This window comes from Cryptosporidium muris, genomic scaffold, assembly GCF_000006515.1.
Source record: "Cryptosporidium muris RN66 scf_1106632373453 genomic scaffold, whole genome shotgun sequence".
Taxonomy (NCBI): Eukaryota; Apicomplexa; class Conoidasida; order Eucoccidiorida; family Cryptosporidiidae; genus Cryptosporidium; species Cryptosporidium muris.
The window spans coordinates 251,670-268,621 of record NW_002196570.1 but is presented as its reverse complement, the minus strand read 5'-3'; the positions used below and the strand labels follow the sequence as shown (position 1 = coordinate 268,621).

The following is a 16,952-nucleotide window of genomic DNA, read 5'->3' as shown; positions in this document are numbered from 1 at the left end:
AATCCTAAATACTTTTTTAATATGTCTTATTAGGAGTATTGAGAAGTTTTAGATCCTTCTAAAAGTTTTATGAGTGAATTGTATATATACCACAAAATTGCCAATGTTAAAAAATAAATAAATTTCTAATAATTCTATACTATTTATTACTAATAATTACTTATATGCCATTAGATATTACTGGAATTTACAGTGTATAAATGTATTATATTTTCATTATATCTTTAAAAAAAAATCTTGCTGTTTTAAATAAGCGGTTAATTTATACCGCTTAAATTCAGTAATTATTAAAGCTTACTTTTACTCTTTCTTTTACGGGGAAGATTATCTTTATGTTTCATAAAAATCCAAATACCTTTGGAACTACTGTGGGGATATCTGATTCTATCACAGCTGGGAATTCTTACATTAGTGAGTTTGCAAGGCTTAACAATAGGCTTAAAACAAATGGCTTCTCTACAATTCCATTTATACCAGACTTAGTATCCCCCTCAAGATCTTTTGTTCCATTTGGTAAAATAAATGAGACAGATGTAAGATCTACTGTTATGAATGAGGACAAAAAATTTATAGATAAACAGGTAAATGCTTCGACTTCTATAGGGATGCTAGCTAGCAGTAGTGTTTCACCAGATAAGGATACTGAAGATCATGATAGGATTGATGAGACTCCAGATATGAAGAAAGGAAGATTATTATCTGATTTATCTCTACTACACTCAGATGAATATCATACTGTTGGTTCTATATTACATGATTTACGAGTATCTAAGATGCAGGAAGGTGAAAGAGATATTGAATCAATTGCAACAATTCCTGACCTAAATAAAACTGCTAACAATGATTTGTATAGTGACAAGTATCAATTACCTTCTAGTAATCCTATTTTTATGTCTTCAAATACTTTATATGAAAAAAATAATGTAGAATTGACATTTACATCTGGTATGGGTGTAACATTACCTCCTCAAGCTATAGCAGAACCACAAAGACTCTTAGTAGATGGTAATAAACTCATTGAAACTATACATAATATTTTATATGAATTAGAGTCTCGTACGCAATATACAGCTGAGGAATTGAATATTGAAAGGTCTCAAAAGCATGGGATGTATGAAAAATTGCAAAGTATGCGAAAACGCTGTGAGATTTTAGAAAGAGAAAATTCAAATCTGAGATTATTAAATAAACAAAAGAGTGAAGATGAAATTTCTAGAACAAAAAAACAAAATAATAATGCAGATATTTTATTGGCAATAAATAAAGTTGAGAGAGAAAAACAACATCTCTTAGTTGAGAATAATAGACTGAAACAAGAGATAGAAAAATTACATGAAGCTGATGATAAGGCTCGAGATAAAGCTGATCACTTTTTGAGATTATTAAGAAGCAGTTTAATTAATGAAACTTCAAAAGATATCCTTTCGAATATAAATAATTTTACACTTCCGAATGGAACCTTAACAAAATCTGAAAAGAAGAAATTACTTCAATCACACTACTTATATTCTATTTTAGTTGGGATGGAGAAATCTATACAATACTGGAAATTGAAATCAAAAAATCAATCTAATAATGATAATATAAATCAAGAAATTGATTTTAGCAACTACAATAATATAAACGAAGAAGATAATGGTGAAAGTTTTATGAAATCATGGGAATTACCACCAAGTGATTTAATGAAGAGGGATAAGTTTTTATGGTCCAATGGTCTATATATATTACAACATGTTGATAGAGAAGAGTTAGAAAGTACGATTAGATGGTGTTGTCGTTTATTGAATACTTCTGACTTCCGGAATATACCAATATATATAGGAAAAGTTATATCTCAAGCTAATAAACAAAACAAAGATAAGGATAAAACATTGAATGAAAGTACTCCTAACGTAATTAATTCAGAAATAAACAACTTAGATATTTTTAATAATTCAGAAGAAATATATAATAGATTTTATACCCACTTTAAAACTTTATTTGATGTTGAAGATGAACAAGATATTATACAAGTGTCAAACTCTATTTATATACAATTAAGGGACTTAAAATACTTATTCAAATTAATTTGTTCCTTTTTTAACTTGGATTATAACTCAACATCTATTACTAATTGCCAAAAACATCTTAGTGAATTCATTTCATCATATAATACTAGAACCACTGGATATATTGGAAATATACAACCTCAGATTAGGAATTCTCCTAATATTCCCTCTAATGTTATGCATGTTATAGAATCTCTTAAAATAGTTCTGGGAGTTAATTCAATTGATGATATATTACCTTCACTCAAAAAACACCTAGATACTCAATCTGCTGTGCTTTTAGCTCTATCAAATAAATAATAGGGGACTATGTAGTCCTTAATATATTCCATTAGTACACTATTAACTATAAGTACTTATATTATTAATGTATTCATTAATATAATGGTTGGGATTATTTTTAAGATATTATTGTAAATGTTAACTAGCCTAATAACTACATGCATCTTTAGGTTTGGCGTCTCGTCCCGAAGATCGATACCTAGTATTTTGGCGGTTTAGATGACTAAGTCAGTTTATTTATTAATAAAGTACTTAATTAAAAAGCATGAACCAGGATATTGATGAGTTATCTTTGGAAGAGATATTACGTAGTGATAGAAAATCTATAATCTCTCAGAATAAAAGCAAATTTAATAGTAAATTTGAAGATATTCAAAAAAGACTTTGACGAAATTAGCTCCTAGAACAAAAATAGCCCATTAGAAGTATCATCCCGTAGAGAAAGTCTACCAGAAAAAACTTTAAATGAAATCAACTATATAAAAAATAAACATATAAGAGATAATAAAGGTACAGATCCTAGATTTAAGGATGTATCTGGTAATTTGAATATTCACTTATTCCAAAGATCATATGAATTTCTAGATAATATGCGTGAAAAGGAAATTGAGCAGATTAAAGAGAACTTAAAGCTATATAGACTTATGGAGAGATCAAAGAAAGCAGGTACATGGTATAAGATTAAAAAGAGGAGCGAATTTAGAAATTCCAATATAGTTCATATGACTAATGAAGATTATGAGAATTTAAATAAACAACTACAAAGATATGTTGGCGAAATTGATCGTAGAAATACAATTAGACTCAAACAAGAAGTTATATCTCAATATAGAAAGGAAGAAAATAAGAGGATCCAAAAAGGTAAGAAACCATACTTTTTGAAAAAGAAAGACATTAATATATTAGCATATAAATGCAAATATAATAACCTTGATAAAAAAAGGAAAAGGAATTTAGAAGAAAAACGAGGGCTTAAACAAAAGATAAAATTCAAACCCCCAGTTAGAAGATAATTAGTTATTAAAAATAATTATAAAATTAGATTTGTAACTTATATAGTAATATTAATCCAAATATTATCTAAAGTGAATATAAACAAGCTCTAATTATATATATATATATATATAATAAATATATTATTTTGTCTGATAAAAGGGCCATGAAATATGTACTACTGTATTATCAATATTTTAAAAGTTTTTTTTTTCGAAATAACTAATACCTAAACTTAGAAAATTCTCTTAATAAGTACATATAAATTTGCAACTAATAATATAATAATAATGATATATAATATAAGTCTCTCTATTAGCTTTTGACGATATAAATTGTTTGTTAGCTTGCGACTTTCCATCATATTGAAGTCTGTATAATTTAATCCATATTTAGTTCTTGTTAAGGTATCTCTTTGAATAATAAGTGTACTTAATGAATCTTCTCCAACTTTATGTGTTTCTTGAGCTAGTTTTGTCGTTATATTTAGATTATCATTATTCCTACTTATTAATTGATTTGTTATTGTAGCTGTTGGTGATGAACTATTATATTTATTTAGATTATAAGTTATAGAATAGTTTGATATATCAGAATCTCCATTTGTTAATTGATAATTAGCCTTTTTTTTTGAGTTTGTTTCTATTTTTCTTTTTAGAATATTACATTGTTTATTAATATCAGTAAATGCCTTTACATATCTTTGATATGATTGATATTGTGGAGCCTTATTTGATAATATCTCAGTCTAAAATAGGTCAATTAAAAAATTTTATCCTATTGAACTATTTATAAAGGTTTACAGTATAAATATAAATTCACTTACTTCTCTTTTTAAATTATTCAAGCTTTCTTGTGCTTGTTCTAATAATCTATCCAACTTTTTAATATTTTCAAAATTCAATTCAGTATTTGAATCTTCTATAGTAATACTATAGCTATCTATATTATAATTACTTGATATTATTTCTTCAATCTCACGTATATATCTTGCAAAATCCTCCTCATACATATCAAAATATTCTGAAGCAATTAACATCTGTATATCTTACAAAATAAACTAATTACTTTAAATATTATATTTGAAATATTTTCTGTTAAAATGAAAGTTATAATTTTGAAATAAAATTACTTATAGCCACTATTAGAGTATCTCAACAACTTAAAAATCCAATTTCAATATATTTGAAGAATATTTCGTTTAATAATAGAATATATTTCAAAATATATTTCGTTACAATATTGTTACAAATCTAGTTATATCGTACAATCAAAATTTATACGTCATAAACAAAAAAAAAAAAAAAAGAAAAATTAGCTTCAAGTTTATCAAATATATCAAAGGACCATTAGAAAGTATATATAACTACTTATTTAATAATTAATAAGCTCAGAACTATTCTTTATATTATCCTACCGGGTTTATCCAATATTTTAGAACCACTTTGGAATACCTGCCTCCAGTTTTTTGTATTATAATTGTTATTGAAGTATTTATATAAAATATATTATTCAACCGATTGATTTGTTCCCTAAATAAACACAAATTTTTTATATTTTTATCTCTTCTAAGCTATGTTTACTGCATTCTTAAATTATCTGAAAATATTAAGTATATAACATATATCCACCTACATATTAAATCACTAATTCTATAGGAATATACTGAACATATAATTAAATGTATAAGTTAATGAGACATTAACTTAAATAATTAAAGAAGACGTGTTAAAATTTTAATTATATGTAATACACTAGATTAGTTGAAGTTTAATTTTACATAAATTACATACATATTGTATATTTTGATCATAAAGTTTATTTAATACCCAATAATTTAAATTCACACTTTAATTTATCTAGAATTTCATAGAGATTAACTAATTATACTTTTTTTTTCTTTTATTGTATACAAGAGTATTATTATACAATTTTCTATTGTAGTATTCCTTCTAATCTTGATTTCTTAATTAAATGTACAAAAAGTGTTAAATTTAGGATATTTACAATTTATTATTTTATATGCTATTTTTTTATTGAGTAAAATTTTGTATCTAATTCTAGGATTGTTAATGTAGTTGGTAATTTTTTACATCTAGATAATACAAAAATAAAATAAAAAAAAAAAAGTAGAAAATAAAATAAAACAAAACTCTCCTTATTTTACTATTTTTTAATAGTTGAACCATTTTTTTTTGAAGTGAATTAATCATTTCTATTTATATTATTGCAAAACTTGAAATTGTATTTTACTGTAAAAAAGTATACAATTATGTACTATATATTTAACCTTTTTTAAAATTTAAAATTGATCAAAATTTATATAACATATCATAAGAACCTCATAGGTTATTAAATAGACTTAAAAAGACCTCTTAGATTATAATTCTCGATCATTTCACTTACTACACTATTGTAAAATATTCAATAAATTTTTTTATTTTTATTTTAAGAGAAATATAATTATTCTTAAAACTTACTTTAATATTTATGATTTGTCTAATTAAAAATATAATTGCATTTTGTTAGTTTTACAAAATATTAAAATAAGTATATTTTATTTTTTTGCTTAATTTATTGATTTTCCATTACAATCCTATATAAAATAAAAACTGAGCTCTTTTCTCTTTCTTTAAAAAATATATAATAAAACATTCAATTCAAACAATATGTATACTAGCACCTTTTTTCATTAAAAAGTGGATATTTTGTTTCTGATAGCTTACTTTGATTTAAAAAAAAAAAAAAAAAAAATATAAAATATAGATAAATTAAATTCCATTAAAATTTTTCAAATTCTATTAAAAGTAAACCATATTTTATTAACACAATAGTCTGAGAACATTAATATACTCATATAACATTTTAATTCCATTTACAGTTATATACACATGTATCTTCTACTTTGATACTTAGCATTTAAATAATGAGTATTTGCAGTAATATGATCCTGGAGTGTTTATACAGCATTGCATAAAGAGGCATGGGTTAGATATTTCTGTACATTCATTAATGTCATCACAATAAAAACCATCTCCATTCCATCCTGGTGAACATATACACTCATATTTACCAAGTTCATCAGTTGTATTAGTATTATGATGTTTTTTACATTCTGCATTTCTAGAACATTTCAGACATTCTTGACTATAATACTTAAAGGTCTTCTCTGGTAAAAGGTACCTTTTATCAGTAAATATGTGATCACCACTAATCCAATTGGCTACTAAGTCAGTGTTTGCTCTAAACTCATGCTGCTCCATAAGGATTGCATGTGAACTCACTGGTGATGTCACCATGTATTCCAGTTCACTGTAAATTGCTGTATTTTTTCTTAAAGCTATAGCAAAAACTTCCGTTCCTTTTTTTAGTTGAATTACACTTGGACAGCTTTTTGGAGAAGTACAACCAGTAAAGCCAGATGTTATATAAACTAATTTTTGTTTTGGATTACCATCATTCAAGTAGTAATTTAAATTTCTTTGTACAACTCTTTGTAAAAATCTCTCGAGTTTCGTACTTCCTTCGAAGCTATCAATTGATGATAACAAATTATTTCTAAAATGTGGATCTGAATTAATATTATCGGATTGTATTGAAATAATTTCTGTATGTATACCTTTATTTAATAGTTTCCTGTATAATATTTTAGCAGAATAACTAATCTCTTTAAGATCATTAATATTTGGTACTTTGGAAAGATCCATTACTAGAGATACTGCATATTTTGGTGCTTCTGTTGTAGTTGGAATAGTAGTTGTAGTTGTAGGAATAGTAGTTATAGTTGTAGAGATAGTGGTCATAGTTGTTATAGGGATAGTAGTTGTAGTTGTTGTAGGAATAGTAGTTATAGTTGTAGAGATAGTGGTCATAGTTGTAGTTGTAGGGATAGTAGTTGTTACAGGGATAGTGGTTATAGTTGTAGTTGTAGGAATAGTAGTCATAATTGTAGTTGTAGGAATAGTAGTTGTAGTTATAGTTGTAGGGATAATATTCATAGTTGTAGGGATAGTGGTTGTAGTTGTAGGGATAATAGTTGTTGTAGGGATAGTAGTTATAGTTGTGGGGATAGTGATCGTAGTTGTAGTTATAGGGATAGTGGTCGTAATTGTAGTTGTAGGAATAGTAGTTATAGTTATAGGAATAGTGGTCATGGTTGTAGTTGTAGGGATAGTAGTTATAGGAATAGTAGTCATAGCTGTAGTTGTAGGGATAGTGGTTGTAATTGTAGTTGTAGGAATAGTAGTTATAGTTGTAGGGATAGTGATCGTAGTTGTAGTTGTAGGAATAGTAGTTGTAATTGTAGTTGTAGGGACAGTGGTTGTAATTGTAGTTGTAGGAATAGTAGTTATAGTTATAGGAATAGTGGTCATGGTTGTAGTTGTAGGGATAGTGATAGTAGTTGTAGTTGTAGTTGTAGGAATAGTAGTTGTAATTGTAGTTGTAGGGATAATGGTTGTAATTGTAGTTGTAGGAATAGTAGTTATAGTTGTAGGGATAGTGATCGTAGTTGTAGTTGTAGGAATAGTAGTTGTAATTGTAGTTGTAGGGACAGTGGTTGTAATTGTAGTTGTAGGAATAGTAGTTATAGTTATAGGAATAGTGGTCATGGCTGTAGTAGTTGTAGAGATAGTAGTTGTAATTGTAGTTGTAGAGATAGTGGTTGTAATTGTAGTTGTAGGGATAGTAATCGTAGTTGTAGTTGTAGGAATAGTAGTTGTAATTGTAGTTGTAGGGATAGTGGTTGTAGTTGTTGTAATTGGTTCCTTATCTGGTATAGGATTTGTTTCAATTGTCCAGATTGTTGTAGTTGTTGTAATTGGTTCCTCATCTGGTATAGGATTTGTTTCAATTGTCCAGATTGTTGTAGTTGTTGTAATTGGTTCCTCATCTGGTATAGGATTTGTTTCAATTGTCCAGATTGTTGTAGTTGTTGTAATTGGTTCCTCATCTGGTATAGGATTTGTTTCAATTGTCCAGATTGTTGTAGTTGTTGTAATTGGTTCCTCATCTGGTATAGGATTTGTTTCAATTGTCCAGATTGTTGTAGTTGTTGTAATTGGTTCCTCATCTGGTATAGGATTTGTTTCAATTGTCCAGATTGTTGTAGTTGTTGTAATTGGTTCCTCATCTGGTATAGGATTTGTTTCAATTGTCCAGATTGTTGTAGTTGTTGTAATTGGTTCCTTATCTGGTATAGGATTTGTTTCAATTGTCCAGATTGTTGTAGTTGTTGTAATTGGTTCCTTATCTGGTATAGGATTTGTTTCAATTGTCCAGATTGTTGTAGTTGTTGTAATTGGTTCCTCATCTGGTATAGGATTTGTTTCAATTGTCCAGATTGTTGTAGTTGTGGTGGTTGGCTCTTCTATACTCGGAATAGGACCTTCTTGTTCTGTCCAAATTTCTGTTGTGGTTTGAGTAGGAGCAAAAGTGTATATGCTTGTAACAGGAAGTGTCGTAGTAGATGTACTGAAATTAAATGCAAAAAAATGTTGTGAATGATCCCAAAATGAATGATCCCAAATATGATCATTATTATGATGGTGAAAATTGCTTTCTATGAGTTCTCTTTCTTCATAATAAGGTCCTATAAAATAATTAAAGAATTCAATTAAATATTCCATCATTATAGTACATATTTTCGAACTTACGCTGATTATTATATTGATAGTATTGGTTATAGTTATTACTTCTATAGCCATTGTAATGATGATGATGATGATGATGATGGTGACCTCTGTATTCTAGTAGTTCTCTACCATAATGTTCGAATTCTGGAGGGGACCAGGATTCTTCAGAATCTTCACACCTAACCTTTTGGTATACAAAGTGTAATACAATAAACCACAGAAAAAGTAAATATGTTATTCCCTTATTTATATGCATATGATATTTTATATATCCTAATTATTCATATGACAAATACTATAATTAAAAATCAGAGATAAGAAAGATATCTTTATTGATGAAATTTAGTGACGTGGCAATATGCATGTATGACATACATGCATGCATAATTACTCGCGCAAAAAAAGACTACGTATATCTCTTGAGGACAACTTTACAAGTGCTAATCGAGTAAACATTAAGGTGTTATTAATCATAAAACTCATATAAGTTCAGTATATAATGAATAAGAATTTAAATTAAAAGCAAAATAGGCTAATTACCTACTCTATATTTATAAGAGACTTCTTTAAATTATATAGTAAAGTGTTTAGTTGCCTGAGAACCTGTTGGGGAACACCATTGGTAAAAATTGAGTGTTCCATCCCACTGGGCAGTCATAAAAATTCCTGGTGAGCCTCCAAGATTAGTAACTAAACGGATCTCAGATCTATCATCTGGAGTGTGAAACTCCAAAATATTATCAAACAATGGGAGTGTAATACATCTTAAATGACCACTTTGTTGTCCCATCATTAGTAAATGTCTACCAGCAGCTATATTAGAACCATCCATACATAATATAGGACTGCCAAGTGACTTTCTAAATGTCTCATCTCCTTTTGAAGATAATACTCTAATTATTCCTTGTAAACTACACAAAACAAGATGATTTTCATACTCTAATACCGACATTACTGGTCCTCCATCTAGTGATATTTCACGTATTACCTGGAAACTGAGTAAATCAACGATTTGTATAAAGCCACCTCCACAAATCCACAAACAATGTGAGCAGTTTTCTTGTCCAATACTTTGTCCTAAATTACTATTATTTATATTGTTATAAGGAAAATACCTTAAACACTTTATATGCTCCTTTACTTGAATCTGAGCATATATATTGAACATCCCCATACTAGAATCAAATTTCCAAAATAGGATCTTCCCACCCCAACATGCAGATACTAGAATATTATCAATAATGAGAAGTTGGTGTATTTCCTGATTATGTCCAAGTAGGTCCATATGAGTACCGGTTGGTCTATGAAAGGCACGGATTATCCCATTAATTAGGCCACAAAACATTACATCTCCATATATTAAACAACTACAAACTTCAGCATTACAGTCTATAGATGATTCAAGCTTTACAGATAGCATTGTAGCTCCACTATAGTCTATACCTTGGTACTTCCCACCATTATAGTTATGAGGTCTTCTTTGCCCACTATTTCTAAATGACTCATTATTAGAAGTCTTCTCTACTGGTGTAATCTTCCAACGCTTCAATTTCCCATCACAACCTCCAGTAAATAATTCTAATTCACCTGTAGCTAAAGGTAGTGTGATTGCGCAGCGAATACCTCCATTATGGGCTCGTGGTACATGAGATACTTGTCTCAAAATATGCGAAAAATTACAGCTGCTCCCAAATTTACAGTTTCCCTGTAGAACAAAGTGTCTACATATCTCTAAGACTTTGACACTTCCTTGGGAAGAGGAGAGATTAGAATGAATCCCCTTCCCACCCTTCCAACGACCTCTCATATTAGTTATCTCCTCTCAATCTGATAACTAGTATACAATATATCGAAAAGCAATAATTATAAATCCAGATCCTCTTTTTCTTTCGATTTCCTTTGAATCAAAAAAAAAATGAAGAGGAAAATGAGAGTTTTCTCTTAATATAAACCAGAGTTCGAGACGAGACGGGTAAACCACAGGGAATAATAGCGGCAGAACTTATCCGCTAATATTTGAATCAATATTTATAATACTATTTGCTGTCCAAATGTGAAAGTCTTGTAGGTGGCTAAATCAGAATCTTTTTTCCCTATACAAAAAATAGGCAAGTCCAAAAGACCACTAACTAGCGGTACAATTTCAAACTTTATACTTACTTGTATATTTGGTTGCACAATAACTGTGTCACTTTTTGGGCCTAAGAACCACCACTTCGGATATTTATCTGTTGGATTTACTTGTGAAATATAATAATTAAAGGTATCTGAAGTATTACCACAATAATTTAAGCTAATATATAAAGTACTAGATTCGTTAATTTTGCCATGAGGCTTAAAATTTACACTAGCAAGAGTAAATAATTGAGAATTAGTAATATAAGTGTCCGGAATTTTTGGACAAATACTATTCTGAAAGAATATATTTATTTCGAAGGGTCCTGATATTGAATATTCCGACATATCTTCTTTATATCTGCTTAAAATATAAATATAGGGATGTATTTTAGATCTCCATAAATTCTCCGTAGATAGCCAGATAAACTTAACACGGCTATTACGTGATTTCATAAACAAAGATGACGACAAAGTGTGTTCGAATGAAATTTTATTACTAGGGATAAATGGGTAGTTGCAGCTTTTTGTAAGTAAAGATACACTTGTTATAAGTTTGTAGCTCAATGATATATCCTCTAAGTTTTTATTATTAGGAAATGATGTAATTAAGCGTTCAATATAGATCCCATCATCAGAAGAGATTAGAGAAAGCTCATAATAAGAGTGAGAATCTATTTCCAGGTCATCGATTGCAGGTTTAAAATTATCATCAAGTGTGACTTGAGGTTGGACACAAAAGGAGAATCTATGCAGGTTGGAAGACTCTACATTATGTTTGGAAATGCGACCATTTAGATTAATAATCAGTTCAAAAGGTGTTGGTTTGTTTGCAAGATATAGAGAAAATTTTATTGGTATCTCCAAAATACATTCATGTGAAAATTTAGGAAGTATAACTACATTTTTACATTGCCTTTGTTTCAATGAGCTATTACTTATATTTTCAAGCGTATTCTTTAATATGTTTTCACTTCCTGGATGGTGTACTGGTATATCTTCCTTAGTTGTAATATCTTGAGATTTAGGTAAATTAGTAGAATTACCGAATTGACAATCTAAAGTGCTTGCTAGTGTATAAACACCTTCTTCTACTTGAAATATTTTAGCTTTATCTTCAAATATTAATCGTTTATCTAAAGAAATAATAGTAGCTTCATGAGTATAAATTTGTATATTTGGATCACATGCACTAAAATCCAATTCAATTACAAAGTTCGAAATGCTAGATTCTAACCAATCTTTATCAATCTTAATTAAGAATTTATATTTCTTCTTAATATTACCTGTTACTGAGAGAGTATTTGAAATTAGTGTTGGAAGTGGAAGGGAGCAATCAAGAGACTTGATTGAATCCATATATAGATCATTATTTTCTGAAGATATCTTCAAATCAAATATATCCTTTAGGGATAGAACATTAAATAGGCAAAGAGTAGTCCAACGGTTCAAGGGATACCAAGGATCTTGGTATTTGTTTTTAAATTCACCTTTCGACAAACTCCAAGATCTAAATTCAATTCCTTGACTTCTCTCACTTTTCATAAATTCATAAACTATTTTAGGCATTATATGAGGAGATGGTAATGTCCCTAATGGAATTACCCATAAAAAATTAATAGGTAAGTTAGACTTAATATGTTGAATAGATAGACCTATAGAGTCTATAGCAAATTCAAATGGAACCAGATCATGACATACAAGATCAACCTGAATATGATTTACACCTGGATTCAACTGGAAAGTACTACTCAATTGCTCTAATGGTAGCCATTGACCTGTCTGAAGTCTAAACCATATAGAAGAGAATGTCAAGGGATTTGAGGAACCTAAGTATATGTATAAAATAAACTTTAAAGGGATATTGGGAATGATAACTCGTTTCATCCATGTATTTGGAGATGTAGTAGGAAGAGTCCTAGAGTCTCCTGGTGAAGCAATATTTGGGCTTAGAGCAACTGTACGGCGTGAACATGACTTTGTTCCTTCCGTAATAACCCAATTAGTTGGGCCTGGAGTTGGAACAGTTATAACTTTGGCTGGAGAGTTCTCATCTGGCTTGCAATTTGGGTGCCTTATTTCAGGAGATAAGGAAACCTCTAATTTACCGCTATTTCTATTATCCGTGTCTTTTTTACACTGAGCGCTATATTGGGTTTGAGATAAAAATCCTTGACTCTCTATGGAATTGGAAGAGTCATATTTGTTTGAAGTACTACTACTTGTACTATTGGTAGCGCCCCACCTTAGACCTGTAACTAGATCCCATACCCATTGCCTGGGAGATCCATCCTTTTTCTTCGGTGATGTAGATCTGTTATTTAGTGAGTTATTGTTTGTAGAATTTGTAGACCCACTCTCAGCCCAAGATACTTTCCTATTAAACCAACTTCCCTTAGAATTATTTCTACCTAAAGCCTGATCTTCTGTATAAGTTTTACTTGATATAGCCTCACTTGTTTCTACCTGTTCTATACCTTCTGTTTTTTGTTGACTCATGTTTACATTAGAATGTTCATCAACCTTTACTTTTATTGGACTTTTTATAGTATGACTACCTAAGGGACTTTGCAAAGGTGACAATATTGAAGGAGATCTTAATAGAAGCCTTCCACTAGGTCTTAAGATTTCATGAAATACATAGAAGTATCCTTGAACTGGTTTCCAAGGATCAAGTAAACCACAGCATGGAAGAGCTTTTCTTGGAAGTCTGATAATTCTTCCTCCACCTAAAAGAGCCATTAAAATTTGTTTTTCAGCTACTCTTAAAGTATTTCCCTTGTTAGATTTCGGGATTTCTAGTGGTTCTTTATTAATAAACGGTATTTTAAGTACTCCTGACAAGGTTGCATTTTGAGCTTTTGAATTTGTTGATACAAACTCATTAGCAAAGTAAGTCCAAATATTTGGAGGAGCTGGGAATTCCCAATGTAGAGATTCCTCATTTTCTAATTCAGATTCTTCCAAACATTTATTGATATATGCTTCAATTACCTTATCACTTTCAGTTACATTTCCATTTATTTGCATTAAAAAAAGTCTAATTCCTATTTCAGCTTGAAGTAAATATGAATCTGTACTGTTAATATAACTCAGAACAACAGGAGTTACCTTTTTAGCCAAAAAAGTTGTATACATGTTATGCGCAATATCAGTTAAAAGACTCCATTGAAATGGGATAGGTACTAATATAATAGAGAAATCTAACCAAAGACGAACAATTTTATAACAAAAGTTATGACTCACTAAATGTTCATTATAATCAAGATCACACCCCATGTACTCCTTATTCTCATTAAGTCTTTTTTCATGTACCAATTTAATATCACAAATATTGTTAGTTTCATCTTTAATTGCTATAATCCATTCTAGGAATGCTTCACTTTCAAAGAAAATTCCCCATGGCAAAGAGACTACAGACCTAACTTGTCCATGTGAAATATAATCCATACCAGCTATACCAACTATTTCACATAATATTTTAAAAGCTTTAGAGGGACAATCAAGACTTTTACACAAATCTGAAAGTTTATATAAAGTATCTACATCATCATGGGTATTGTTAATATCCAATAACATATAACTCTGCCAAATAGGATTCTTTTTGTAATACTTCCATATATTATTCCAATATATTTGGCATAACAGTGCAAAATATTTAGCAGCTGAGTGAAAAAGTGATATACCTTCAATAAAAGGCCAAAAAATATTTTCTAGAGGAGTTAGTGAGTTTCCATAAGTTACTTGCTCCATTTTATAAAGTTCTTCTTTATTAAATAAAGTATTTAAAAGGATAGAAGAAAAACAATGAATTCCCCATTGAGCTAAAGCTGTCTGTACTTCCATAGATGATACACTTGTATCAGGAGGAAGTTTTGGAGTCGAAGGTTTATGTTGCCATACATCCATAGATCCAGAAGCACCTAAAGTATGGATTAGTTTGGGAAGAAGAGATGTTATAATGACTGTTTTAGCAGGTGAGATAGGAGATAGGAGTTTATCTAAATGACTATTTAATAAGTTATGATTGTTATCTTTATTTCCAGTATATATCTCCATTCCAATATAGAATGTAAATCTAAATAGCCATAAATAACATCCTAATTGAAGGTCAATATCTTGGATTCTACTAAGAATATCAATTACAAATCTCTTGCTCATTGAAATCGTTAATTTATATATTTCCTTTACATCATCCAGAAGATTTAAAATATACATCTGTCTTGAAAATGAAAGCATTAGAATCTCAAAATATGTACGTCTTTTAGGATTGTAATCTGGGTCTTTCAATTTAAGAGGGAGTACAAGTGAATCCCTAGGAAGTAAAGATGCTTCATCTAAAGAGTGAGTTTTGCAATCTCCTAAGCAGCAATCAGAAGGAAGAAGTAGTAGAGGAATGTTTGAATTAGTTACAGGAGCTAAAATGCAAGTCTGAATCAAAGGGTCATTTTCTAAGAATTTGGGGTGTCTAGTATTAGGCAAAAGAGTTTTATAAATTAGTAAAGCTTCCTTAAATAATCCACATTGAACCAAGAATATAGCATATAAATCATTCAAGTTGATCATTTCTAATATCCATTGATACCAGACATCTGAAAGCTGCAATTTTCTACACTGAGTATTACATGTATTAGGAGAATCCTGGTTAGGTGATACCTCCCCTATTGAAGGAGATAAACGTCGTGGAGTAACTTTAGGAGTTGTAAAATCAGGAGTAATTATTCCTTTTGTATTATTCAAATTTGCAGGCTTTGGTCCTTCATCTCTAAGTTTTTTTATAGCATCTATAATTATTTTAAGTCTTGAATTTATACACGAACTAATTAATTCTATAATTTTTGATTGAAATGAAGTTGATACCACATTTCCAGCCTCATAATTATTATACCAAATAAAATATTCTTTGAATTTACTTCCTAAAAGTCTTCCAATTTCAGATTTACACTTTTCAAAAAGTTTTTTGGAATGTTTCTCTATTTCCTGATACTTACTACTTGAGAATCCAATAACTAAAGATTCAGATACTTCACAATTAAAATTGTTTTCACACCACTTAGATAATGGATTTAGTATACTATTAGTTAAAGAAGATGAAGTATGATCAAAACAACATATTATAACATTTAATAAAGGAATTGATAGTAAATAGTGAGATTTTAAATATTCATGCTTATCTAGGCTTAAAGAGTCTGAATTAAATATTTCACTAGCTCCTTTAATATATCTCTTTAACTTTATATTTAAACTTTTTAAAGTAGTAGATTCTGCAGTAACACGGAGAGTTATTGGAGAACTTATTGATGGAAATTGTTCTTGAATTGTTTCTACTATGTGATCTGCCATAGAATTTGATTTTATAATCATTGAATCTTCATCTTCTTGTTCAGAAGTATCCCTATCAACTGTCTGTTTTGAGGATGTTGTATATAATTGAAACCATCCACTCCCTGAAATGCTGCTCACAACATTCACATTTAAACCTTTACGAATCTCATCACTGTTGGAACAAGATAGTAGGTCAACAGATATTATAAAATTTGGAATAGAGGACACCATTGAACTCAAATAACAGTATTACCATTCTTTTTATAAAACGTTGGGGTTACAGGTTCCCGCAGATTTAGCCCTGCACTTTTAGACTGAAATCACTTGCATTACTAGAGTCTACCATATCTCAGCACTATTAAATTAGATTTATCCTACACCCTATTACTATAAGTTATGCAAGTATATGCAGCAAAAAGACATATCTATAAACAAAAGTGCCATAAAGGAAATAAATGAGTACATAAGTTAATAAAATTAATAAATTACAGAACAGAAATAATTCACATTAGATTGCACTCTAATCCTAGAAGATCAAATAATCACAAACGATTCA

General features: G+C 29.3%; 6 protein-coding genes across 6 annotated transcripts, besides 15 other annotated features; 2 read left to right on the top strand and 4 right to left on the bottom strand.

The window, feature by feature from the left end:
- Window positions 1-106: 106 nt before the first annotated feature.
- Window positions 107-159: a sequence feature (AT_rich).
- Window positions 160-332: 173 nt separating this feature from the next.
- Window positions 333-2,348, top strand: CMU_038620 (uncharacterized protein; the record flags this gene model as incomplete). Its single annotated transcript, XM_002139108.1, has 1 exon — window positions 333-2,348. The coding sequence occupies one exon, from the start codon at window positions 333-335 to the stop codon at window positions 2,346-2,348; it is 2,016 nt and encodes a 671-aa protein (XP_002139144.1).
- Window positions 2,349-2,595: 247 nt separating this feature from the next.
- On the top strand, window positions 2,596-3,343 carry CMU_038610 (uncharacterized protein; the record flags this gene model as incomplete). Its single annotated transcript, XM_002139107.1, has 2 exons — window positions 2,596-2,686; window positions 2,841-3,343. 2 exons carry the CDS (start codon window positions 2,596-2,598, stop codon window positions 3,341-3,343), a joined length of 594 nt encoding a protein of 197 aa, XP_002139143.1.
- Window positions 3,340-3,371: a sequence feature (AT_rich).
- Window positions 3,372-3,437: 66 nt separating this feature from the next.
- Window positions 3,438-3,467: a microsatellite.
- Window positions 3,468-3,558: 91 nt separating this feature from the next.
- CMU_038600 (uncharacterized protein) lies at window positions 3,559-4,335 on the bottom strand (the record flags this gene model as incomplete). The annotated part of the gene is made up of 2 exons (XM_002139106.1): window positions 3,559-4,071; window positions 4,150-4,335. 2 exons carry the CDS (start codon window positions 4,333-4,335, stop codon window positions 3,559-3,561), a joined length of 699 nt encoding a protein of 232 aa, XP_002139142.1.
- Window positions 3,598-3,629: a sequence feature (AT_rich).
- Window positions 4,336-4,375: 40 nt separating the features above from the next.
- Window positions 4,376-4,454: a sequence feature (AT_rich).
- A 157-nt stretch (window positions 4,455-4,611) lies between these two features.
- Window positions 4,612-4,637: a microsatellite.
- A 177-nt stretch (window positions 4,638-4,814) lies between these two features.
- Window positions 4,815-4,836: a sequence feature (AT_rich).
- A 594-nt stretch (window positions 4,837-5,430) lies between these two features.
- Window positions 5,431-5,475: a microsatellite.
- Window positions 5,476-5,614: 139 nt separating this feature from the next.
- Window positions 5,615-5,650: a sequence feature (AT_rich).
- An 89-nt stretch (window positions 5,651-5,739) lies between these two features.
- Window positions 5,740-5,890: a sequence feature (AT_rich).
- Window positions 5,891-5,954: 64 nt separating this feature from the next.
- Window positions 5,955-5,975: a sequence feature (AT_rich).
- Window positions 5,976-6,057: 82 nt separating this feature from the next.
- Window positions 6,058-6,077: a microsatellite.
- Window positions 6,078-6,235: 158 nt separating this feature from the next.
- CMU_038590 (uncharacterized protein) lies at window positions 6,236-9,212 on the bottom strand (the record flags this gene model as incomplete). Its single annotated transcript, XM_002139105.1, has 2 exons — window positions 6,236-8,913; window positions 8,978-9,212. 2 exons carry the CDS (start codon window positions 9,210-9,212, stop codon window positions 6,236-6,238), a joined length of 2,913 nt encoding a protein of 970 aa, XP_002139141.1.
- Window positions 7,051-7,223: a microsatellite.
- Window positions 7,767-8,058: a microsatellite.
- Window positions 9,033-9,060: a microsatellite.
- Window positions 9,213-9,481: 269 nt separating the features above from the next.
- CMU_038580 (zinc finger, CCCH type domain-containing protein) lies at window positions 9,482-10,763 on the bottom strand (the record flags this gene model as incomplete). Its single annotated transcript, XM_002139104.1, has 1 exon — window positions 9,482-10,763. The coding sequence occupies one exon, from the start codon at window positions 10,761-10,763 to the stop codon at window positions 9,528-9,530; it is 1,236 nt and encodes a 411-aa protein (XP_002139140.1). The 3' UTR covers window positions 9,482-9,527.
- A 221-nt stretch (window positions 10,764-10,984) lies between these two features.
- Window positions 10,985-16,627, bottom strand: CMU_038570 (uncharacterized protein; the record flags this gene model as incomplete). The annotated part of the gene is made up of 1 exon (XM_002139103.1): window positions 10,985-16,627. One exon carries the CDS (start codon window positions 16,625-16,627, stop codon window positions 10,985-10,987), a length of 5,643 nt encoding a protein of 1,880 aa, XP_002139139.1.
- Window positions 16,628-16,952: the final 325 nt, after the last annotated feature.